The 20,904-nt window shown below is 48.3% G+C and overlaps 1 protein-coding gene across 3 annotated transcripts in view; it reads right to left on the reverse strand.

The window, feature by feature from the left end:
• Nucleotides 1–1,163: 1,163 nt before the first annotated feature.
• The window catches only part of DPYSL2 (dihydropyrimidinase like 2), a 53,701-nt gene continuing 33,960 nt past the window's right edge, over nucleotides 1,164–20,904 (reverse strand). For all 3 annotated transcript variants that reach the window (XM_032091793.1, XM_032091795.1, XM_032091796.1), the window contains 10 exons: nucleotides 20,613–20,674; nucleotides 19,461–19,541; nucleotides 18,509–18,577; nucleotides 14,419–14,539; nucleotides 11,106–11,262; nucleotides 10,805–10,946; nucleotides 10,447–10,617; nucleotides 7,201–7,380; nucleotides 4,973–5,138; nucleotides 1,164–3,974 (listed from right to left, as the gene is read on the reverse strand). In XM_032091793.1, the coding sequence (XP_031947684.1) occupies nucleotides 3,883–3,974; nucleotides 4,973–5,138; nucleotides 7,201–7,380; nucleotides 10,447–10,617; nucleotides 10,805–10,946; nucleotides 11,106–11,262; nucleotides 14,419–14,539; nucleotides 18,509–18,577; nucleotides 19,461–19,541; nucleotides 20,613–20,674 (1,241 nt within the window). In that variant the 3' untranslated portion in view covers nucleotides 1,164–3,882. The remainder of the gene's footprint in view (nucleotides 3,975–4,972; nucleotides 5,139–7,200; nucleotides 7,381–10,446; nucleotides 10,618–10,804; nucleotides 10,947–11,105; nucleotides 11,263–14,418; nucleotides 14,540–18,508; nucleotides 18,578–19,460; nucleotides 19,542–20,612; nucleotides 20,675–20,904) is intronic.

The raw sequence follows: 20,904 nt of genomic DNA on the forward strand, positions 1-20,904 counted from the left end.
TTTATTTCCTCAGGAAGAGGTTTCTTTCATTCCAATTCAGGTGCTGGAGGAAGAAATGAATGATAAAATAAAACCAAATGGAGGCTCTGCAGGTGGGTGTTAACTGAGTACCAGTGCTTCAGGCTGAATGCATCTTTTCACTGGGATATTATTGTTGGGATTAGCTGATAAATCTTACGTACAGCTACCCACCAACCCTGCTCCACAGGAGTTGATTGCACAGACGCTAATATCTAATTTAAGCTGCCAGTAGCCAAATAACTGCATGTCACTGGTGCCAGAACCAGGATTCCCATGTTAACTGGAGCTCTCTTTACCAGGGAATGACCACTGACCCTTCTCAGCAGGTAAAAAGGAAAAACCCTCTTAAAACTTCCCACTCTATGGGGTGCCGGGTTTAAAGCCGTGTGGAGGAAGCTCAATGCATTTCAGAGTGCTCCAACATTTGGATTTGTTCACATGAGGAACAAGAACTAAACCTCCTCACAAAGTCAGTCACAAACTCCAGCTATGCTCGGATTTGGGGGAAGATCCCCCAGAGAGCTGAGCTGGTGGGTGTAGGGATGCAGCATCCAACACTCTGAGCAGCTGACAGGGATGCTTGGCAGTCCCTGTGACAGTGAAATCCAACCACCACCACCCCAAGTTCCACTGGTGTTTCTCCTGTAAATCCCAAGCACCACCACCCGGAATTCCACTGGAGTTTTTCCAGCCAGCTCCAACTCTCCCCACCCAGTTGCTGCCTGTGGCTCCTACTTACGACTGTGCTTTTTTCCCCCATTCCTTGGCTGGCAGAGGGTCCAAGCAGAACCACCCTGGCGGGCTGAGGGCTATGCTGATACTTTTAGGGGCTTTTGCTCACATTCCATCAGTGATCCGTGCAATGCAGAGCCAGGATTTTTCAGGCAAATGTCTCTGCTTTGCCAAATGCCATTTTAAACAAAGTGCCCTGAGTTGCAGCTCACTTTTCTCCAGAGGAAGTGACTCTGTGGCCCATCAATTCCTCTTTATCACCACCACCACAGGAGTTCCTCTCCAGCTCTGCCCCTACACATCTCCACATCAGCCCACCCCAGGCTGGTTTCCAGGGCTGTTTGTCCCTGCTGAAGGCACCAGCCCAGAACGCAGTGACACACAACACGCAGCACCTTGAGACACAGATGCACCTACTGAAACAACAACATTTTGTCTTTATTAGGAGTTCCCATGGTAATGTAACACAGAGTTCTTAAGGAATAAAACACAAGACTTGGGGTTGGGGGGCAGGGGGGTGTTTTTGCCATTCAGACAATGGTCAAATACCAGTACTCCTCTTTGTCTACACACATGATCAGCTTTAGCACTTACAGCTCCTCCACTCATGGTTCACAATCACAAATCCAAGGGTTAAATCCAGCTAGTATTAAATCCTACTTTTTCTTTTATTATTTTTAGAGCTTCAAGTCACTGCGGTTAATTAATTAATTAAGTCATCATCTTTTTTTTCTTTAAGCATTTACATATGACATTCATTAAACAGACACAAAGCGGACGAGCTCTCACAGGAAAAAACATGCTTACATAGCCTGCAAAAATCTCTTTTTTTTGTGATTTTTTTTTCTTTCCTTTTTAAGAACAAATTAAAACTTAAAGAGTTATCATGAGTCAGTGAAGGAAAAAAAAAGGAAGACTTAAGTGAATACTGAAGAGCCGCAAGTGTTTCGTAGAATTGAAACGGATCCACAATTCTTTTTTTTTTCTCCCCAACTCGTTCAAATTGATTTTAACATACAGGTGACAAAGAAAAAAAAAAAAAAGAAAAAGAAAATAGCTGCAATATATATTAAGTTCACGAATTACTTAACAAACAAAGTGCAAACTCTTTATGAAAAACTAAAAGACCCAGGAGTTGAACCTGAATGTAAAATGCATGGAGGAATATGGCGAAGTTTTTCTTAACTTTTGTGTTCAAAGGGGCCTAAAGGGTTTAGGTGCTGAAGCTGGGAGGGTTTGGGTACCTAAGTAGCTTCCAGATCCTTTGCAAATCCCAGCATTGATACTTCGTAACAACGAAATTTGGTACTCGTTTCTTGAAAGCCTTCATATGTATAGGTTTTTTCCTAAAAGAACCTGTAAACAGCATTTAAGAAAATACAACTGTGGAAAAACAAGTTTGATGGAGATGGCAAAGCACAAAGGGAAGAGGAAGCAGAAGATGCAGCCAAGTGCCAGGGCAGGCAGACAGTGGTAAGAAAAGCTCTCTGTGCTAAGACAAGTCCTTGGGACTGCTGAGCCCTCCAGCTATGCCTTAGTGGGGATCTGATGGTGCAAATTTATACTCCACGTCCCAAGAACAAGCCTCCAGTCCCAGGGCTACCAGACCTTCAGTCCCAGAGGATGGTTAAACACCCAGATCCTGTTGGCTGACCCAAAGCTGGGACTCCTCCATTCCTTTAAGGACCACGGACTGTGTCTCAAAGCCGAGGCGTGTGAGGCTGGGTGGGGAACAGCCAGGCCCTGCCATGGGTACGTGCAGGATTCCTGCAGAGCTGGGCAGCTGTGACATTTGTACAAGAGATTCTCAGCTGCTGGGGACCCACCCATCTCCCAGCTACAGCAGCTGGACCTGGACTGGAATTGCCACAGGTGCTCAGCACACACTCCCTGACTGCCCTTTGAGAGCTAAAGATAAGCCCTCAAAGCTTTAAATAACCTCTCCTTGATGGCCAGGGAAGGAGTTTCTGCTACAGAAACCTTCTAAGCAACGTGTTGCTCTTTGCCCACAGCCCCCTGCCTGTCCATACCAATCTCCAGGGACAGAAGACAAACTGCTACAAACTTCCAGATACTCCATCCCAGCAGCTCAGATGGTGTCCAGCTCCTCTATTTGCACCAGCTCAAGACCTGATGGACTGAAGATCCCACCCTATGGGCCTGCTCCATGCCCTTACTGCAGCTATGTGGCAAGAAATGGCTGGAAAATGCAACCAAGGGACGCCTGAAGTACCAGGGTGGCAGCGGCAGCGACACTGGTGGGAGTCTGTGACTTGGATGAGGTTCAGGAAGAACAGGGAATCATATTCCGAGTTCTCAGATAAGGCTTCATAAACACAATGATACAAACATATTAAAAACACACACATAAACGTTTAAGAAAAAAGTTTCCTCAAGGACCTAATTTGCAGCAAAAATCCAGAAGAAAAAAGAAACCAAGGAAAAACCAACCCAACCGAATGGAAGTCCCCAAGGATTCTGGCTCACCCGGTGGCTGGGGTGATGCTCTCTGTCATTCCTAGTGCTGGGTCCTGTTCCTCTCTCCTGGCAGCATCCAGTGACCTCAGAGCGGGTGGTGGGGAATGGCCACAGACAGGCTGGGATTCCTGTCCCTCTGTGCTTGCCTAGCTAATTCTGCTGGAACACAGAACCCTACAGAATATCCAGTTTAAAACCCTTGAACTACTCTTCTGCTTGACATTAAAAAAAAAAAAGCTTTTTTTATACATTTATTTTTATTTCTTTCTTTTTTTTTTGTGTGTGTGTGTGTGTGTGTCTTAAAGGCAGCTCCCGGGAAATTCACTTTATCCTTCCTTTATTAAAAGAAAGATGCTGAATGGGACAGAGGCCACATATCTCAAATACCCTCTTTACATTTACTCTTGCATGTCAGAGGTGTCAAAACAGGGTTTATTTCTTTAAATGTGTAAGGGGCTGAGGGGGGAGGGAGTGAGAGGGGTTGGTGAAGATGAGGAGGGAACCTGAGGGGGCTGAAAGAGGCGCTTTTACTTCAGCCCCCCCGCACTGGGTGCCCGCAGTAACTGTCACAGGCTCTAAAAGAATCAAAAAGGGTCTCCAGGTGCCCCAGCCCCTCTGGATGTGCCCGGTGGGCACAGGAGGGCTCGGTCCTTAGCCCAAGCTGGTGATGTTGGCACGGCCACCCGGCGGGGCCACGATGCGCTGGGTCGTGCGGCGTGGGATGTTGTCATCGATCTGTGCCCCTGTGGGAGAGAGAGGAGTCGTCACCAACTCTGCCAGGCTTTAAAATCTGTGTGGGTGTGGCCCTTCGGTGCTGCCTTGATGGCTGGATTTGATTTTAGAGGGCTTTTCCAGCCTAAACCATTCTGTGATTCTGTATTTGAAGGAAAAGCCTTCAGTGGTACCCACTGCCTTAATTCTCCTGAAAGCTGTTCTGCATTAATAATCTCTGCCCTGAGCACCTGAAGCACCCAGCCAAGCACAGGTAAGAGTTGGCTGAATGATTATCCCTTAGCCAGCCTTCCTATCCCTTTTTACAGTCAGCCCTTCTTGCGCTGGAACACCAGCTGAAAAATCAAATCTGCCCCATCCCAGATCCACAGCTGGTCTCAGCTGGCAAAGTTCTCCTGAAGTTTGTGCCATCTTAAAAAAAAAGGCTTTTCTGCTATAGCCTCTTAAAACCAGAAAATTCCCACTTCTAAACACAATTGGAATGGTCTTAAGCTGGAGGAGGGCAGGGTTGGATGAGATATTGGGAGGCAATTCCTCCCTGTGAGGGTAGGGAAGGGCTGGGATGGAGTTCCCAGAGGAGCTGTGGCTGCCCCTGGATCCCTGGAAGTATCCAAGGCCAGGCTGGACAGGGCTTGGAGCAGCTGGGTCTAGTGGAAGGTGTCCCTGCCCATGGCAGAGGGTGGGACTGGATGGGCTTTAAGGTCCCTCACACCTCAAACGATTCCATGATCTGCCCTCTCCAACACCCAGCTGAGGACTGAGCCCAGAACACACTGGAGTGCTCAGCATGCATGAGACATCATGAGAAGAAGCAGGAATTTAGGACAGCTCCTGTACTGCTCTTCTTCATCATCCCTAAAGGGAAAACCTCCCAGCTAAAAACCCCCCACAGCCTCTCCCATTGCACCCCTATCCCAGCAGAATTAACTCAAGAGCACGGGAGCACAAACCAGTTGTGATCTCAGTGCAATAAACCACTCAGCAATAAATCATTCCCAGAATCACGTACCAGACAAGCTGAACCCAGACTGGTGCAGGTTCCTCACGGGGGGTGCCTGCTGTTTGGCAGGAGAGGTCTTTGCTGAGGACGCTGGTGTGACCGTCTTGGGCGTCACCGACACCTCGCAGACGGGGCCGTCGTAGAGGCCTCGGGGCACCCCCCGCAGCTCAGCCAGCTGCAGAGAGAGAGGGCAACACAGCCTTAAAGCACAGCCACAGCACAGCCCAACAGCTGCCCAGATGTGGCTCAGCCAGTGACACACATTTTGGGACTGGCTGCTGGTAAGAGGATTTGGAAGTGCGCAGCATCTCCGCTGTGCACGTCCCTGGGGAGCTGCTCTCTATCTGTATTTATTTTATATCTGTATCTACATCTTTATCTGTATCAATTTTACATCTATATTATATCCATATCTTTATCTATATATCTACATCTTTATATCTGTAACGTATTTATATCTGTATTATACCTATATCTATATCCTGTCTATACCTATTTCTATTTCTACTCAGTATCTAGTTCTGTATCTGTATCTGTATTATAGCTATATCTATTTTCTATCTCTATCTATATTATATCTATATCTATCTATATCTATATCTGTATCTATATCTGTATCTGTATCACATCTACAACTATTTCTATTTTATATCTAGTCCTGTATCTATATCATTAATATTTCTATTTTATGTCTATGTATATATATCTATCTATGTCTTATCTATATCTATACCTATTTCTATTTTATATCCATATGTATATAAAACATGTCTGCGTCTCTGTCCAACCCAACCAGTTTTGCAGCAAAAAAGGTAAATTTGCACTATTTTCCTACAAGTGAAAACCAGTGTTTGTGCAGTTCATCACCTTCCACCATGGAGACCTGAGGGGCTCTGAGTCCATGGGTGCCCCAAGGCTCCTTGGCAATATGGACTTGGCTGCTCTGCACTCCCAAAAACCCCACTGTTGGATCATCCATGGTGTGGGGTACTGTGGGTTGGGAACAGGGTATGTTTCTATTTTGGCTCTAGATTTTTGTACAGGATAAATTCCTACTCATTAGTATGTGACACAGAATGTGCTGTGGCTCCAGCCAGTCTGCCCCGTGCCCCGCAGGTGCTGTCCTTTAATGATCTCAACCTACCTGCCACAGGATTAAAGGCTCCTGACAGGTCTCAAATGCACCTTATTACTCATTCCCAAAAAGCCATGCAGTGCTGAGACAGGCAGGGCTGCCTAGAGGAGCCAGGCTGGCTTCAACTGCCAGCCCTGGAGCTGTAGATTGGGATAAATGCAATTATTCCAGCTGAGATGCTGCCCAATTGGATTTATAGGTCAGACGTGTATTTCTGTGGGAGGACACAGCAAAAACGAGGGATCTGTTCTCCATGGGGCTAAATTACGCCAGGTTGTAATTTTGATAACTTGCAATTTCTTCAAAAGAACAATCAAGGAAAGATGATTTGCAAGGAGTGGGAGGATCACTCGTGGCCAGCAGAACCAACGCAGCCCAGGAGTTGTCCAGGAGAGGGCAACACTTCAAACAGCAAAATAATTTCTCAGAAATGATTTCATCTATAAATAAACTTCTTAAATTCTCCGCAACTGAGTTCAGTGTCATCTCCCTTGTCAGGCAAATTCAGGCGTATCAAAAGACAGGTTCAGTTTTGAATGGGTGCATTTTACAGAATCACTTTCCAACTATTTTAGCCTCTTAAAAATAGAACATTCTCCCTTTTAAGCAGTCTGTAGGCTGTGCCTGTGACTCACCAGTCACCAGACAAGAGCATCTGATCGTATCTGGCAGAAGCGAAAGCAGCATATCTGTAACAATAAATTACAATTCTAAACTGCTGCTGAGAGATTTGATATATAAATGCTAATGATAACTACTCCTGGGACCTCTGTGACAGGAGAAACCTGGTGAGTCCTCTGCAGCTTGACTCATGGCCAGACTGGAGGGCTCCTGGACAGATTTTCTGTTCGGGTGTCCTCAGACAGAGAAAAATTAAAGACCCGAAAAATAAAACCTGCAGAAAACCCGAGCTCAACCCAAAGCATATTCCTGCAAAGACTTGAGTGAACAGCAAAAATGAAAGAGGAATGAGACAAATGTGGCTCCCATCCAGGGAACAGCAGTGTGGCCTGAGCCAGGGGACAGCAATGTTTCCCAGCCACTTTAACTCAGGGTTATCAGAGGGAGAGAACAAATGTGCAGCCAAACCATCGACACTCACCCTGCTCCTGGCTTTGATGCGCTTGTAAACGAAGTCAGGGAAGGGTTTCCTGGGGATGTACCTCCCAGAGCCCTCGGTGACGTGGAGATTCCCATCCTCCAGCACAATCTTGCCCTGGCTGATCACCACCAGGGGAGACCCACGGCACTCCATGCCCTCGAAGATATTGTACTCCAGAGACTGCAGTGAGCAAAAACAGCACATAAGGTAAACATATTCACCCAGCAGAGCCTGCTGGGCTTTAATCAGCAATCACAGGCCATGCTAATTGCCAAAATTTTAAGGGCAGATGGAAGCAAACTCAACAAGTGTTTACCTGAGCTGGATTTGCTGTGATTTAATACAGGCTGCTCTTAATTATCAGTCTAAGTTTAGGAGTTTATTAATGCAAAATTTCCATTGAAATAAGGTTCATAAAGAATCCCAGAATGGTTTGGGCTGTGAGGGACCTTAGAGTTCATCCCATTCCACCCCCTGCCATGGGCAGGAACACCTTCCACTAGACCCAATTGCTCCAAGCCCTGTCCAACCTGGCCTTGGGCACTTCCAGGGATGAAGCTTCCAGCTTCTCTGAGCAAGAGAAAAAACAGTTTCAAATGAGAACATCTCAGAGCCTCCCTGTTTAAATACCTTTAGGCACCTATCTCTGCTGAGCTAGGGGCGGATTTAGGAGCCAAAGAAAGCTTTATGTGAGTTTCCTACTAAAAATAATAATTCTGAAGAATCTCTATTTCAAACCAGTATTTTGGATGATGGGTCAGGGACCAGGACAATCTTGTTTTACTCTAATGGGATTGCTCATCCTCAATTAACAGGATTGGAAACATCACACCGCGGAAAAAAGGCAAGTTTGAAAGGAATCACTGCAAATGTGAAGCATCCTGGAATGAACTGCACTGCAACCATGTTATTTGGGGACTGTTACTCTAATGACCATCTCTGAGTCAAATGCAGGTCTTTTTTACTGAGTTAATGATGGAGTTTGCCCTTGAAGTGTGTTGTAAGTATGGGCAGGCCTGAGTGCAGCTTTGCAATTAGCCAGGCCAGTGGCTAAACGGAGCCTGAACCGGGTCCAACCTGAAAAGAACTGTGGTGACAAAGGAGGAGGCTGGGTCAGGAGCTAATGGATTAGGCTGCTTCCAAGAACAACACCACCTCCCTCTCCAGCTCCTGATGTTTCCTTACCAGAGAGTGGCAAGAGCAGTGTGAATTCTTGGAAAATATCCGTAAGTTGCTCGAACATTTCAAAAAGTAACAATCATCCAAGGCCACATAATCAGAGGGTGTCCCTGTGCCTGACTGTCAAAGGCCTTTTGTTTTCTGCTTGGCCAAACCAGGATGCCTGGGCTCCAAGGGCATCACTTGTATCAGTTTCTCCTCTAACACAAAGCACCGTGCAGTTTGAGACCCGAAAAAATACAGACTTTCAGAATCATTAAGGTTGGAAAAGAGCTCCAAGGTCACCAAGTCCAAGCCGTGCCCGATTTCCACCTTGTCCCCAGCCCAGAGCACTGAGTGCCATGTCCAAACTGCCTTCCTTGGACACCTCCAGGGATGGGCACTTCAAACCTCCCTGGGCAGCCCCTTCCGATGTCTAATCACCCTTTCCATGGAGAAATTCCTCCTGATGTCCAACCTAAACCTCTCCAGAGCCTTCAGGTGTGATACCAGGTACAACAGGTGAAGTGATGACAGGGGAGGAGATCAGAGATGGATTTGTAAGCAAACAAGCTGTGATTGCTCAGCCTTTCAAACTCTTGGGAATGAGAGCCCTTCATCCTCCATGGTCTTGGCACAGCTTAAGGATGCAGCCTTTGGCCACAGCTGAGTGCTGATGCCTTTTACACAGTGTCAGGGTTTCGGGGGATCTGCAGCTCTCAGCAGACAAAAATATTTCTGAATGGAGCTGGTTCTCCTTTGCCTTGCCCAGATCCATGGCAAAATCGCTGAGCCAATCGTGACTGCACTGGGGCACATCCACAAAAGAGAAAGTCTGTCAGCTCTGTGTCACGAAATATAAAGAGCCCAGTTCATTTCCTAAAGACAACAGCCATTAAATAGCAAGGACATTCAAGCACTCCACCCAAACTACTTCCAGCTCTCTGAGCCATTCATAAGCACAAGCCCGGGTTCAGACCATGAAATCTGACACCTAAAAGAAGTGAGTCCCTGGGTTCCCTCTTCTCAAGTCATTCCTCTCCAGACTAGAAGGAGTTGGGAAGCACCTCTAAGGTGATTGAAGTGACCAGACTCCTGGAATTCCTCTGCCAGAAGCCTACGCAGAGGCAGGATGAAGCCAGGCCGTCTGTGACCAATTCTGACAAACAGTTAAGTCACAGGGAAGTGAACCAAACCTTTAAAAAAAAAAATAGTTTCTTTGTGAATGTGCCCAGGGATCCAACTGTGGAAGAAAATTTTGCTCCTTCAGCTCCAGAGTGAATGAAAGCATTCATGGGAAAAAGGAACAAGGAGTTTTTTTCCAGGGAAAGATTCCATAGGTTCATGGCCAGTAGTCAAACAAGTTGTCAACAAATGCAAACAGTGGCTGCTTTCTCTGAGACAGGGCTCGAATGTCACGGGGAGACTCCAACCAGCCCTCTGCACTGGGACCATTCTGCAGATTCCCACAGGCTTTGTCACTGCAGGGCCAGGTGTAAGGCATGGGACACTGCAAAGGTGTCCCTAAGAGTGCCACCACAGAGCTGCAGAAGAGCTAAGGGGAAGCTCTGGTTGGTTTGGGTGCTGCCCTGTGCCCACTAATGTGGGGATGATCACCAGGAAAATCCTGACTCCACACACATGTGCCAGATCAGTAGGTGGTGTAAATCCACTCAGACCCTGGATCTGGGCCAGATTTCCAGCAAAAGTGTCCACTGATAAAGCTTCAGTGAAAAAGGGCAGTTCCCATCCCCACCACTGGCAAGCCTGGATGTCATAAACAACACACTGTCCCCTAAGAGGCCTTTTGGTATTTTAGAGGATTTAAAGAGCTTTCTGTGTGCTCAGATCCAAGCACCCAACACTCAGGAACAGCAGACGCACTCCCTGCTCCGAGGGGAACCCACATGACTTCAGATGGACTCATCCTGCTCACACAGCTGAGCTCCAGAGTGTGAGACCAGAGAGGGCTTCAGGCACAGGGAAAACAAGCCCTGAGTTATCACAAGCTCCCGTTGCTGGCAGCACAGCCTGGCACTGAGGAAGAGAGCAGGAAAGGAAGTAGGAAATGGTAGGGAACATCCTTACTATGTTGTGAGTCTTGGCAGAGATTGTCTTGACGCTGTCGGGATCCCAGATCACCAGGTCGGCGTCCGAGCCCACGGCAATGCGGCCCTTCCGCGGGTACAGGTTGAAGATTTTGGCTGCGTTTGTGCTGGTCACAGCCACAAACTGGTTCTCGTCCATCTTGCCAGTCACCTGGGGAGACACCACAGGAGTCACTGCGTGAGCCAGCAAAGAGCTGGCAGCCCAGCAGATTCCCAAGGATCTCACAGGGGTAAAAACCCCAAGTGGAAGGACCGTGGCAAGAAAATAACACATTCCTGCAGCCCCTTCCCCTCTGAATGTCCAGCTGAAACCTAAACCCGTGACACGTGTGACCTACCACAGCCTTATCCCAGATGATGGACATCCTCTCCTCAGTGCCATTGGTTCCTTCAGGGATCAGGGTGAAGTTGTCCTTCCCAACAGCTTTCTGAGCAGTGTTGAAGGTGCAGTGGGCACTGCCAGTCACTTGGAGGTCTCCACTGGAAAAGAAACAAAAGGTATTTGAAGTATTTTGTTGTCACAGGTTTGTTCCTGAAAGTAAAACAGCTTTTTGCTTGCTGGCAGCAACATCCCCTATTTTATCACCCATGTTCTCATGATGAATCCCACGTTGTTTGAACACAGAGAGTTCTACTCACCAGGACAGTAGTGAGTTGAGAAAATCAGGAGTCGTCGGGTCAGGACTCAGTGGTGGGGATGTAACAAAAGCTGCGGCCTTTGCCCAGTTCTTGCTCCAGTAATGGGATCCATCGGTGCCCAGGCTGGCTGTGATGGGCTCTCCATACACCACGGTGCCTGTGGGACAGGGACACACACACAAACCCTCTGTAAGCACCAAGGAATGTGCACTTCCAGCCTGGCTTCCTGGCAGAAAGCATCCTCCTGGGAAAGGACACACACTGCAGGGCTGCCTGGTACTTCCTCTGAAGTATTAAATAAGATACTGCTACTGACCAGAGCTGGGAGCAGCAGAATGTGCACAATCCTTCACACAACTGCAGAAGTTGGCACTGATTGTCCTTGAAATGGTTACTGTAAAGATTCATTTTATTGTTTATAGTCATTTTATTATTTATTTACCCCGGGCCAAGAACTTTGTGGAAGAGGACGAGGGCAAGTGCAAGGGCGTGAGGAGATCCAGTCTGATCTAGAAGAGATGTGCAAGAAAAAAAAAACCCAAAAAACCAGGCCTGCCATGTTTTTATAAATTAGTATGAATTAAAGAGCTTCGGAGCAGGGTCTGTGCATAGACCAGGTAGGAGAAAACTCCTACCAGAAAGATTTTCCGCATACAAAGAAAGCCCATCACAGGGGAAATACCAGAGTTCCTGGTTCACAAATGCAGCTCAGGAGAACCCTGTGATCCTCCCGAAGCACACAGCAAATCTGTGGCAGAACTGGGAAATGGAGCTGCATATCCTGGCTGTCCAGTGCGCTCACCACCAGTGCATCCTTCCCCCTCATTAACATTTTTGGAACCACATGAAGGGACAGCAGATCCTTAAGGCCAGGATACTCTGCAAGCTGGAACGCACCAGCACCATCTGCACACCAAGCAGATGCTGCAACTTCAAAAGCAGCACAAGCTGGCAGTCCCAGGGATCTGCTCACCAAATGCAACTTCCCCAAAATCTGCTTTGTGCCCACCCACCTGCCTCCCCAGCCCAGGCACTTCACGGGTTTGGATCTGCCTGCCAAAGATGTGGGTGGCTGAGATGCCAACCCTAAATACTTCAGTCAGAAAAGATGGGGAGAGGGACAACCAGAGCTGGTCGGCAGGGTCTCACACCTCACCATGCAGAGTGAAAAGACAGAACATTTCTTTCACTGTATTCAGAGCTACTGTTGTGTCTCTGGGGTCTCAAGACAGCTGGGAAAGAGCCCACTAGCTGAGGCAGGATGATGATTAACTGGCTCCATGCTGCTCCCAGGACCCTGCTGACACAGGAGGTGCAGGAACAGCCTTTGCCAGAGGGTTTCCAGCAGCAGAGGAAGAGGCTCCCTGACATCACTGACCACAAATAGGGTTCTGAAATCACAACAAGGCCAAACACACGCTGCCTATTAACGGGAGGCCTCTTGTGGGCCAGCACATTGGGGGGATTGTTCTGCAGGGAGTGATGCTTTCGGGCCCCAGATCTGCCAGCAACAGAGTCTACAGAGTCTCCTCCATACAAAAGCCACTGGGAACATCTGGCTTTAAATAAGGTCTGCTCTTTTCCATTTAGCAAATCAATCCTCGTTTGTTTTCGCCTTGGATAGTCTTTGGTTATGCTTCCTCTGTTGTTTGGGAGGGCAAGACCAGTGTGTGTGGCCCTCCTGGGTTACTGCACAGCATTTAAATTGAGTTATTTGAATAAAGGAACCAAGTGATGGGGCACCATTTATACCCCAAATTCTCCTAATAAGGAGAAAATGCACTGTGAATGAAAACCACGTGTTCTGGCTCACTCAGGAGGCTGAGTGAAGTGAGCCCTGTGGATCATTCCTCTGGGACAATCCCAGCACCTTTTGCAGGCAGGGTAACATCCACCCAAGCCAAGTTGTGTTTTATGGCTTTCTGTGATCCAAGTGTGTGGTCCCTCATCCCAACGCCCCACTCCACTTGCAGCTGGTGGTCTCAGGACACTGAGTGTAGCAAGAAGGTGTTTCTGTTGATGCTCCACCTTTGTGGTGCACATGCCTTCAGTATTTTATCTGGAAAAGGGAAGGGAGGCTTCCCTGGCTCTCAGGATACAGCTGCACCACAACACCAAGTTCATTTCTGCAGGGATGCAACATGCAGCCACTTTGCTGGGTCAATGCATCTTCCTCCAGGATAATCCCCTCTGACAGAGCTGGGAAAGGAAGGTTTATCCCAAACGGCTCCAGCTGCTTCCACAAACAACCTTGGAAATCAGTCCTCCTCACCAACTCCTTTAACAGGAATCACGGGACCAAAATACTCCTGAGCCAATGCACAAACACCAATCTGTTTGCTGGAAATCAGCTCCTCTCGCACCAAACACCCAGATGGAAAGTGATGTCATTTGTATACCCATCCAGGCTTATTTAGGCTGCAGAAAATTAAATCCAAGCCTTGTGAGGAAAAAAGAGGGTAAATCATCCCTCCCAGTTACTCACCCATCCTGAGCAGCTTTAAATAGAAGTGAAGGGTTTAGTCACAGGATAAAGCAGCAGACAGCACTCACTCTGCAGGCAACCCTGGATCCTTGGAGGGCCAGGCAGCAGGGGCAGGGCTTGGGGGAAGTTTCTGCATCCCTCACAGCAGCTCAGTTCCCTCACAAGCCTCAGTCAGAGAGGACAGACATAGGCAGCAGCACCCACAGCAGGTCTGAGTCTTGCTTCTTGCAGCGTCCCCAAGCAGAGTTATCAGAAGCAGTCGCAATTCCCAAACCTAACCCAGCCTGCTGATCCCAATCCCTGCACGGATGTCAGGCTGTGAGTTACAGCACATGGAGAGCATCTATTCCACAAGCAAGAAGCACAGCAGGCAGCTGGAACTGGTGGCCTCTTTGGCTACTCCAACTAAATCCAACAGGGCCTATGAGTCAAGAACTCTGTCAGGAACACTGCTGACCCCCAGGAAGCTCAGCAGAAAGCACCAAGGGAGAACCACAGCAGCTGGAAGGAGGACCCAGCTGCAGTCTCCAAGGGGATTCACTATGTGGAAGGAGCATGGAACGACTCTGTGATATCATGGAGGCACAGGGCTCGGTGTAGGAGGATGAATGTGAAGGAGACAAGTTCAGGGCTGAGCAGAAATAAGCAGCTCCTGGCTCTGACACAACCACTGAATCCTTGTCTGTGGGAGATGAGGCAGAAGGAGCTGCTGGGGACCTTTATAAAAGGAGCCTGGACAATAACACTGGAAAAAGAAACCTTTCTTGTAGGGATGAAGCTGATGTTGGCAGGAGCTGAAGTGCATGAGCTAAGGAGGAAATAACTTACCCTTTTTCCTGGCTTGAGCAATGACATCAGCAGCACTTTTGCTCATCACCTTGGTGATGTACAGGGGGCAGTTGGTCTGGTTGGCAATGGTTATTGCCCGGTTCACAGCCTCTGCCTCCACCTGAGGAACAGAGGCGGCAGCAGGTCAGGGACACCCCACAGCACCCCAGTTACCCTCCGAGGTCCCAGACCCTGTTCTCCCAGAACACCGAGAGTGACGAGGCATTTCCCACCTCTGAGCCAGAAAAGGCACAGTGTAATCACAGCAATTAAATGACTGCAAGCTGCAGTCCTCTCTCATTACCACCTCTTCTCCCAGGCTGCTTCAGAGCCTCTCTGCCTGAACTAAAACAGGCAGGTGCTCAGGGTCAGAATGATTAAGCCCCTTTTTTAACCTAGACAAAAATAAGCAACTAAATGTTGACTCAACAAAACTGCTCCTGCTCCAGCCCACGCAGAAAGGAGATGCTGCACCACAATCTCTGGTAGGCCACGTTTGCAAACAAGCCTCCTAAATTGTACCCTCCACTACAGTCTCTGGCTTGGGATCTGACAGAGTGTGAACCACCCCATAAATCAACTGCTTTTCCTTGCATGTGTACAGAGAATTAACCTCAGCCAAGCTGAGGGTCACGCTGTAACTGCAGCCTCGGGATGACAGGCATCACTCTGATTTTATGGATCACATGTCTTAATCAAAGGATCCAGATTGAACAGCTGGGTGATGCACACAGTGGCTGCTGCCTGCAATGCCATGGATATTTTCCAAGCAAACAACAGCAGAAACAAACCCAGAGCAATCTCCCACCTGATTCCCCAATGTGAGAGGCACCTAGAACCTCTCCCACGGACTCTTGGTGGGGTTAGCACACACTCAGCACTTGGGAAAACCTGCTCTGCAGTAACTGCTCACAGCCCAAGTACCACAAATCATCATCACCTGTCCCAAACACATTGCCCAGACAGGTTGTGGGCTCCCTCATCCCTGCAAGTGCCCAGGGCCAGGCTGGACAGGGCTTGGAGCAGCCTGGGATAGTGGAAGGTGTCCCTGCCCATGGGAGGGGTGGGACTGAGTGGGCTTTGAGGTCCCTTCAAACCCAAACCACTCTGGGATTCTGTGACTGCTGGCTCCCAGCAATGTGCTTGGAGGAAAAGAACCACCTAGAAAAGAACCACCAGCTTAGGAAACTGTGGCCAGGCTGATGTCCAAGTGTCCTGAAGAGCTCTGCTCATGCCAACGAAGCCACTGCTTGCACCCATGCCCTGTTTGCAGCTGGAATGCTCCAGGAAAACAACAGCCAGGAATTTTTACAGCAAACCAGCCCCCCAAGAGCCAGCAGGGTGGTCTCTGGGGCCCAAAGGGTTACAGTTCCACGCAGGGGATGCTCACCAAGGGGTATTTTCTGGCCCAGCTGCCCCAGACAAATGGGAAAGGCTGTGAGGGAGGGGTTTGTTCCAGGATGTTGGACCTGAAGTGTCACAGCCAGCAGCACTCACAGGGGCTGAAAGGAAGAGCCAAGAAAAGCCCAGCTCTCCCTTCTGAGAGACAAGGGGAGGACTCAGACAGGCCAAAGCTTCCAGGCTGTGGCCTCCCTTTGCAAACTCCCCACTAGAGCAGGTCTGTACACGGCTCTGCCTCTGCAGCATGTGGGAACCACGTTTCCACTCCATGCCTCAGTTTCCCTGCAGGCAAAGCAGGGATAAAACAACACACACCCCCAGACTTTTGGGCAGAAGGCGTTTGAGCAACTGTGAAGCAGCAGGATAATATTTTCTGAACAAGGCTGCTGAATTCCTGTCTCGTGCCCAGATGCTATGGTGACAGGCACGTAACAATAACCCAATGAGTAGTCCAAAGGGGAATGTTTGCAATTACCAGGATGCATTAGAAGCCCTAGCACAGCAGTTCTCTTGGAAAAAAAACAAAACAAACCAAAAAAAAGACAGACATTTCCTGGAGCACTTGGACTGCTTGTGCTTCCAGCGTTTTTGTGGCTGAAATAAAAACAAAAAAATGATGGATCACTCCGAAAAGTCATCACAGAATGAGCTGTGAGGGGGAGAGTTTTCCAGAAAGTGATGGGTGAGGCTGAGTTGGGATGGTGCTTTCTTAATCCAGGCCCTGTTTTCTGGCTGGAATAATGTACTGGACACTGTCACCTTGGCTCAGCCCAGGTGACAGACGTGAGCAAAGCTAAACCCCTGAGTCAGCAGTGAAACTTAAGCCTCAATTTGAGCCTCCTGCCAGCCTGGGAATTCAGATGTGTGCACTCCAAGACACAAATACACGTGGCCAGCCCCTGAATGCTTCACTCTGATGTAATTCGCCCTGAAATGAGTGGGAGTTTTAAGTTAATAAATGTTTTAGACTTGCTCAGCAACTCCTGCTGGTTTGCCGTAGATGGAGGTCTGAATTAAGGAGCTCTCCAGTCAGATGCCAACCATCCTTAGGATGGGCTTTGCACTCCCTAAGGGACAGCAGGAAAAACCAATTCTAGTGTAAACAGCACCCCAGAGGGATACAACAAACATCCACTTCTGCCGAAGTCAACAGGAATTAGGGATTTGCTGCCACCCTTGGAATCTGGCTTCTATCACCAGCCATCCCAAGGGGAGCTGGATGTTTTTAAAAGCACAGAGTCACCCCCATGCTGCAGAAAGGGAGGGGAGGGAACCAGATGACATCGTTTCCTGCTCTGTTTCCTATGACTTTCAAGGAGGAGAATGTTGGACCAAATGCTTCCCAAGCTTGGGCAGAGCACAGCTGAGCTCAGCTGCACAGAGGCTGCCCTGAGTGACATCAGGGAGAGGCTTCACTGAGCCTCATCTGCGGCAGCCACGTGTCCTCAGGCTGCATTTTTCCTCCCTGCACTGAGGCAGAGCACAGTCCTGCACAGATTAACAACCCATCCACACCTGGGAACCACACAACTCACACTTTAAAGCTCCTGCTCCATGAAGGATGAACTCTGGAACAGCCAGACACAGCTTGGCTGGTTTGATGTCCAGATCCTTTAAGGTAAGAGCAGCCTTCCTTTGAAAACAACCCAAACTGAACTCCCTGAAGTGTCACACCAGCATCTGTTCCCACTCTCCCGATGCAGGCCAAAATACATGTTAAAAAAACACAAATTGGATGGCTTACTGGAAAGCTCAGTGCAAAGTGTTTGCTCACAATTTCAGGAAGCAAGAGATCCCAGCTCCTGGAGCCACACACAAATTCTGTGAGGATTCACTTACTGTCCAAGTGGAGCATTTTTTTTTTTTTCCCTAAGCAACAGAATGATTTATGTTCCCACTGAAATGCCTCTGGATGCTGCTTGTCTGAACCAAGGGGAGGAAATAGAGAGGGAGCATGAGGGGCACGCGTGGATGATCTCACAGCCCCAGCTCCCAGCTGCCACATCTGGCAGGCAGCAAAGCCCTGGGATCTTGGAGGAACAAAAGGAGCTGCTTGTACAGAACAGATGGACTCCACAAACCCAGAATGCCACGGTGAGGTGTCCAGCTTAGAGACACTGAAGGACTGGCAGTGAAGACTGCAATGGGAACCAACCTCAAAGGCAAAGTTTTAAGGCTCTTTCCTATTTTGGGATTTATTTCAAAGGCTTAGAGAGATTGGGGTGCTCATCCCTGGAGAAATCCATGGGGAAATATGAAGGGTAACTATACTGAAGTGCTGGACTAAGGCCTGAGCATGAGCTCCCCTCTCTGGTACGTATTTTCTGTGCCTTCAGCAAACCACTTAATCCATTGGTATAAAAAGCCCCACCCCACTGGTAAAATTTCATCAAAATATCAAATATCACAGTAATGGAAGCTATGGAAGTACCTAAGACCACGTCAGGATTTGGGCATACATTAAAAAATTCTGCTGATTCACTGAAGTCTGATAAAACAATGACCAAGAGAGAAGCCCAAGAGACTGGAAAGACTAGAAAAGACAGTGGCAGAATTCCACCAACATAACCCCAAATGCAGAAAAATCCTCCTTCCAGACACATTCATCCTTACATGAAGTACTTGGTGGCAATGCAGAGATGCTATAAATTGGAGAGTGGAGTAAATGCAAAGGCAGGGGGGTTCTCACCTCTTCAGGTCTGCTCAACACATGCCCTTCAGGGCCTGTGATCCCCAGCTCCAGGATCCTTTGCTGCTCCTAAGGCAGGGAGGAAAAAAGAGCAGGGATGAAATTTAAAGCAACAGGGCATTTTTCTTGCAGCACACACAACTGTTGAAAAGGGGCACGAGTGAGATCCTGAGCATCTGTGCTGGCTAAAAATCACAGGGGGCTTTGCATAAGGGTCCTGCAAGAGAATCCTGTCCAACTCCCCTTGCTGAGAATAATCAGAGCCCATAAAACCTTGCTGATTTGTTCACAGGAGGTCAAGCAAACCTTTTATTTGGAGTTGCTTCGCACGGGGTTCATTGCCCCTCGACTTTCAGCACTCATTTGTGTCTATAAAATCATCTCTAAGATGTGGCAAAATGAGATCTCATAGAAAAAAATCATCCTGCAGCTGGGCTCAAGGACTGGGGTGGGCTCTTGCCCAGCCAGAGAACACAGAAATCTTCTGAGTGCTTGAGACACAGTGTACAAAATGAGCTGGAGATAAGATTAAATTGAATACATTATTAACATTTCTCCCTTGCTGCTGTTTGAAAGATAAACAGACCCCAAACATCAGCACCTCACGCACTGTACGGATCTGCATCCCTTTCCACTCCCCCTCTTCTTATTTCCTGAAGAACAGTTTTGTTGCACACAGTGACAGTCACACCCAGCTTTTCACTTTTGGGGAGAGAGGCAGAGAAGCCCAATATCCACCCCAAACTGAAAGCTGCCACAAAAACCTGCTTTATCAGTGTCAAAGGGGATAAATTCTGCTGTACAGCCCTGCTCACACCCTCCCTGTGTGTGCCACACAGCCATGCCATGCTCTCAACAGCCTGTGTGGCTTTCTATTTGCAAAGAAGGAGTCAGAATTTAAACCCCTCCCAGCATTTTGCAGCCAGTAACTCAGAGAACAAACAGGCCATACCTCAGCAATGATGTCACCGTTCTCAGCATGCACTTGGGCTGTGGCACCGATGTCCCGGATCACACTCAGGACCTCGTAAATCTGGGGGACAGACAACACACATCACAACAGGAACACACCTGTTGGGAAGGCCACACTCCAGATCCCCTCAGAAACCAGAATTTTGCAGGAGGGAAAAGAGGAAGGGAAGCATTAAGCAATGTAAGATGTGGTTTGCTGGAGAGATGCAAGGCGTTTTCATGCCTGTCACTGAATTTCCCAGTTCTACAGTTGGATGCTGCTGATGTGGCAAAGGAGGATTACCCAGCAGCAGGTCTGGAGTATTTACCACACAGGAGGAAGAAACGACAACACAAGCTCCGTAGCTGGATGATTTTAAAGGACTTGAAGAGTTGTACCTGTTTCATGTCTCATTTACTGGTGCCTGGCATGAAAAACATCCCTCATATCTGAGTGCTGGGGGCAGGTTCTCCATGGAAATCCAGTATTTGGAGGTAGGAGCAGTGCGATTTCCCACTCCAGCAACCAGTCTGAGAGGTCTCAGGTCCAGTAACCCCCAACTGGCGCCGTCAATGGTCCCTCATCAAAATGCTTCCAGAGCCCTCAGAGATAACCCACACACCAACACTCCCAGGCATTCCTCTCCTCCCACACCTTCAGAAACATAAACTGCCCCTCTCAACAGCTAAATGTGCCCAAACATGCCCACCAGAACAGCAAACAGGAGGGTAACTAATTCTTTTTTAAGGTCCCAGCGATTCTACCACTGAAAACCACCTCTGGACCAGGATCAGTTTTAGCTTCTAAACAGAGTAATTACCCCAGAGATCTCCCTGTCCTGCCCTGTGCAGAGGCATAAAGCAGCAATTCGTAGAACTGCCACTGCTTCTACCCCATAGGAGCTGGAATAAAACCTCAGACCTCTCAAACTGAGGGTTTTACCATTGTTACCCTCAGCCAAGCCTTTCGGGGTTTGCTGTTGGTTGGGTTTTATTTTTAATTAAAAATATAATCTTCAAACCAGAGCTGTGGCTGCTGTTGCCAATCTTAGGTACTGTTACACACATAAAGATGGGAGAGTGTGTCAGATCCCAGGATATTGAATTTAAACACTTTTTTGTGACGAACTGAACATGAAGCCTTCCTTCCTACCTGAGAATCACTGAGCTGAAAGCGATCTTTGAAAGCCATGTACACCAAGAAGGAGTTCACACCTGGTGGAAAGAGAGCACGTTGCAGGTAAAGCCATGGAATGCAGCCCCTAAATCAGCCCCCCAGCAATAATTCCATGGATTCAGCACTGTAAGAGGTTGAGTAACAAAATAAAAGCAAAAATGCATCTCACACAAAAGCAGAGACTGGGCCTGGCTGGCTGATCCCCCTCACCCTCCAGGGAGAACAATGGGAAATCTGTGTCTGTGATGTGTCCAAACTGACCCACCGA

This window comes from Corvus moneduloides, chromosome 27 (assembly GCF_009650955.1).
Source record: "Corvus moneduloides isolate bCorMon1 chromosome 27, bCorMon1.pri, whole genome shotgun sequence".
Lineage (NCBI taxonomy): Eukaryota > Metazoa > Chordata > Aves > Passeriformes > Corvidae > Corvus > Corvus moneduloides.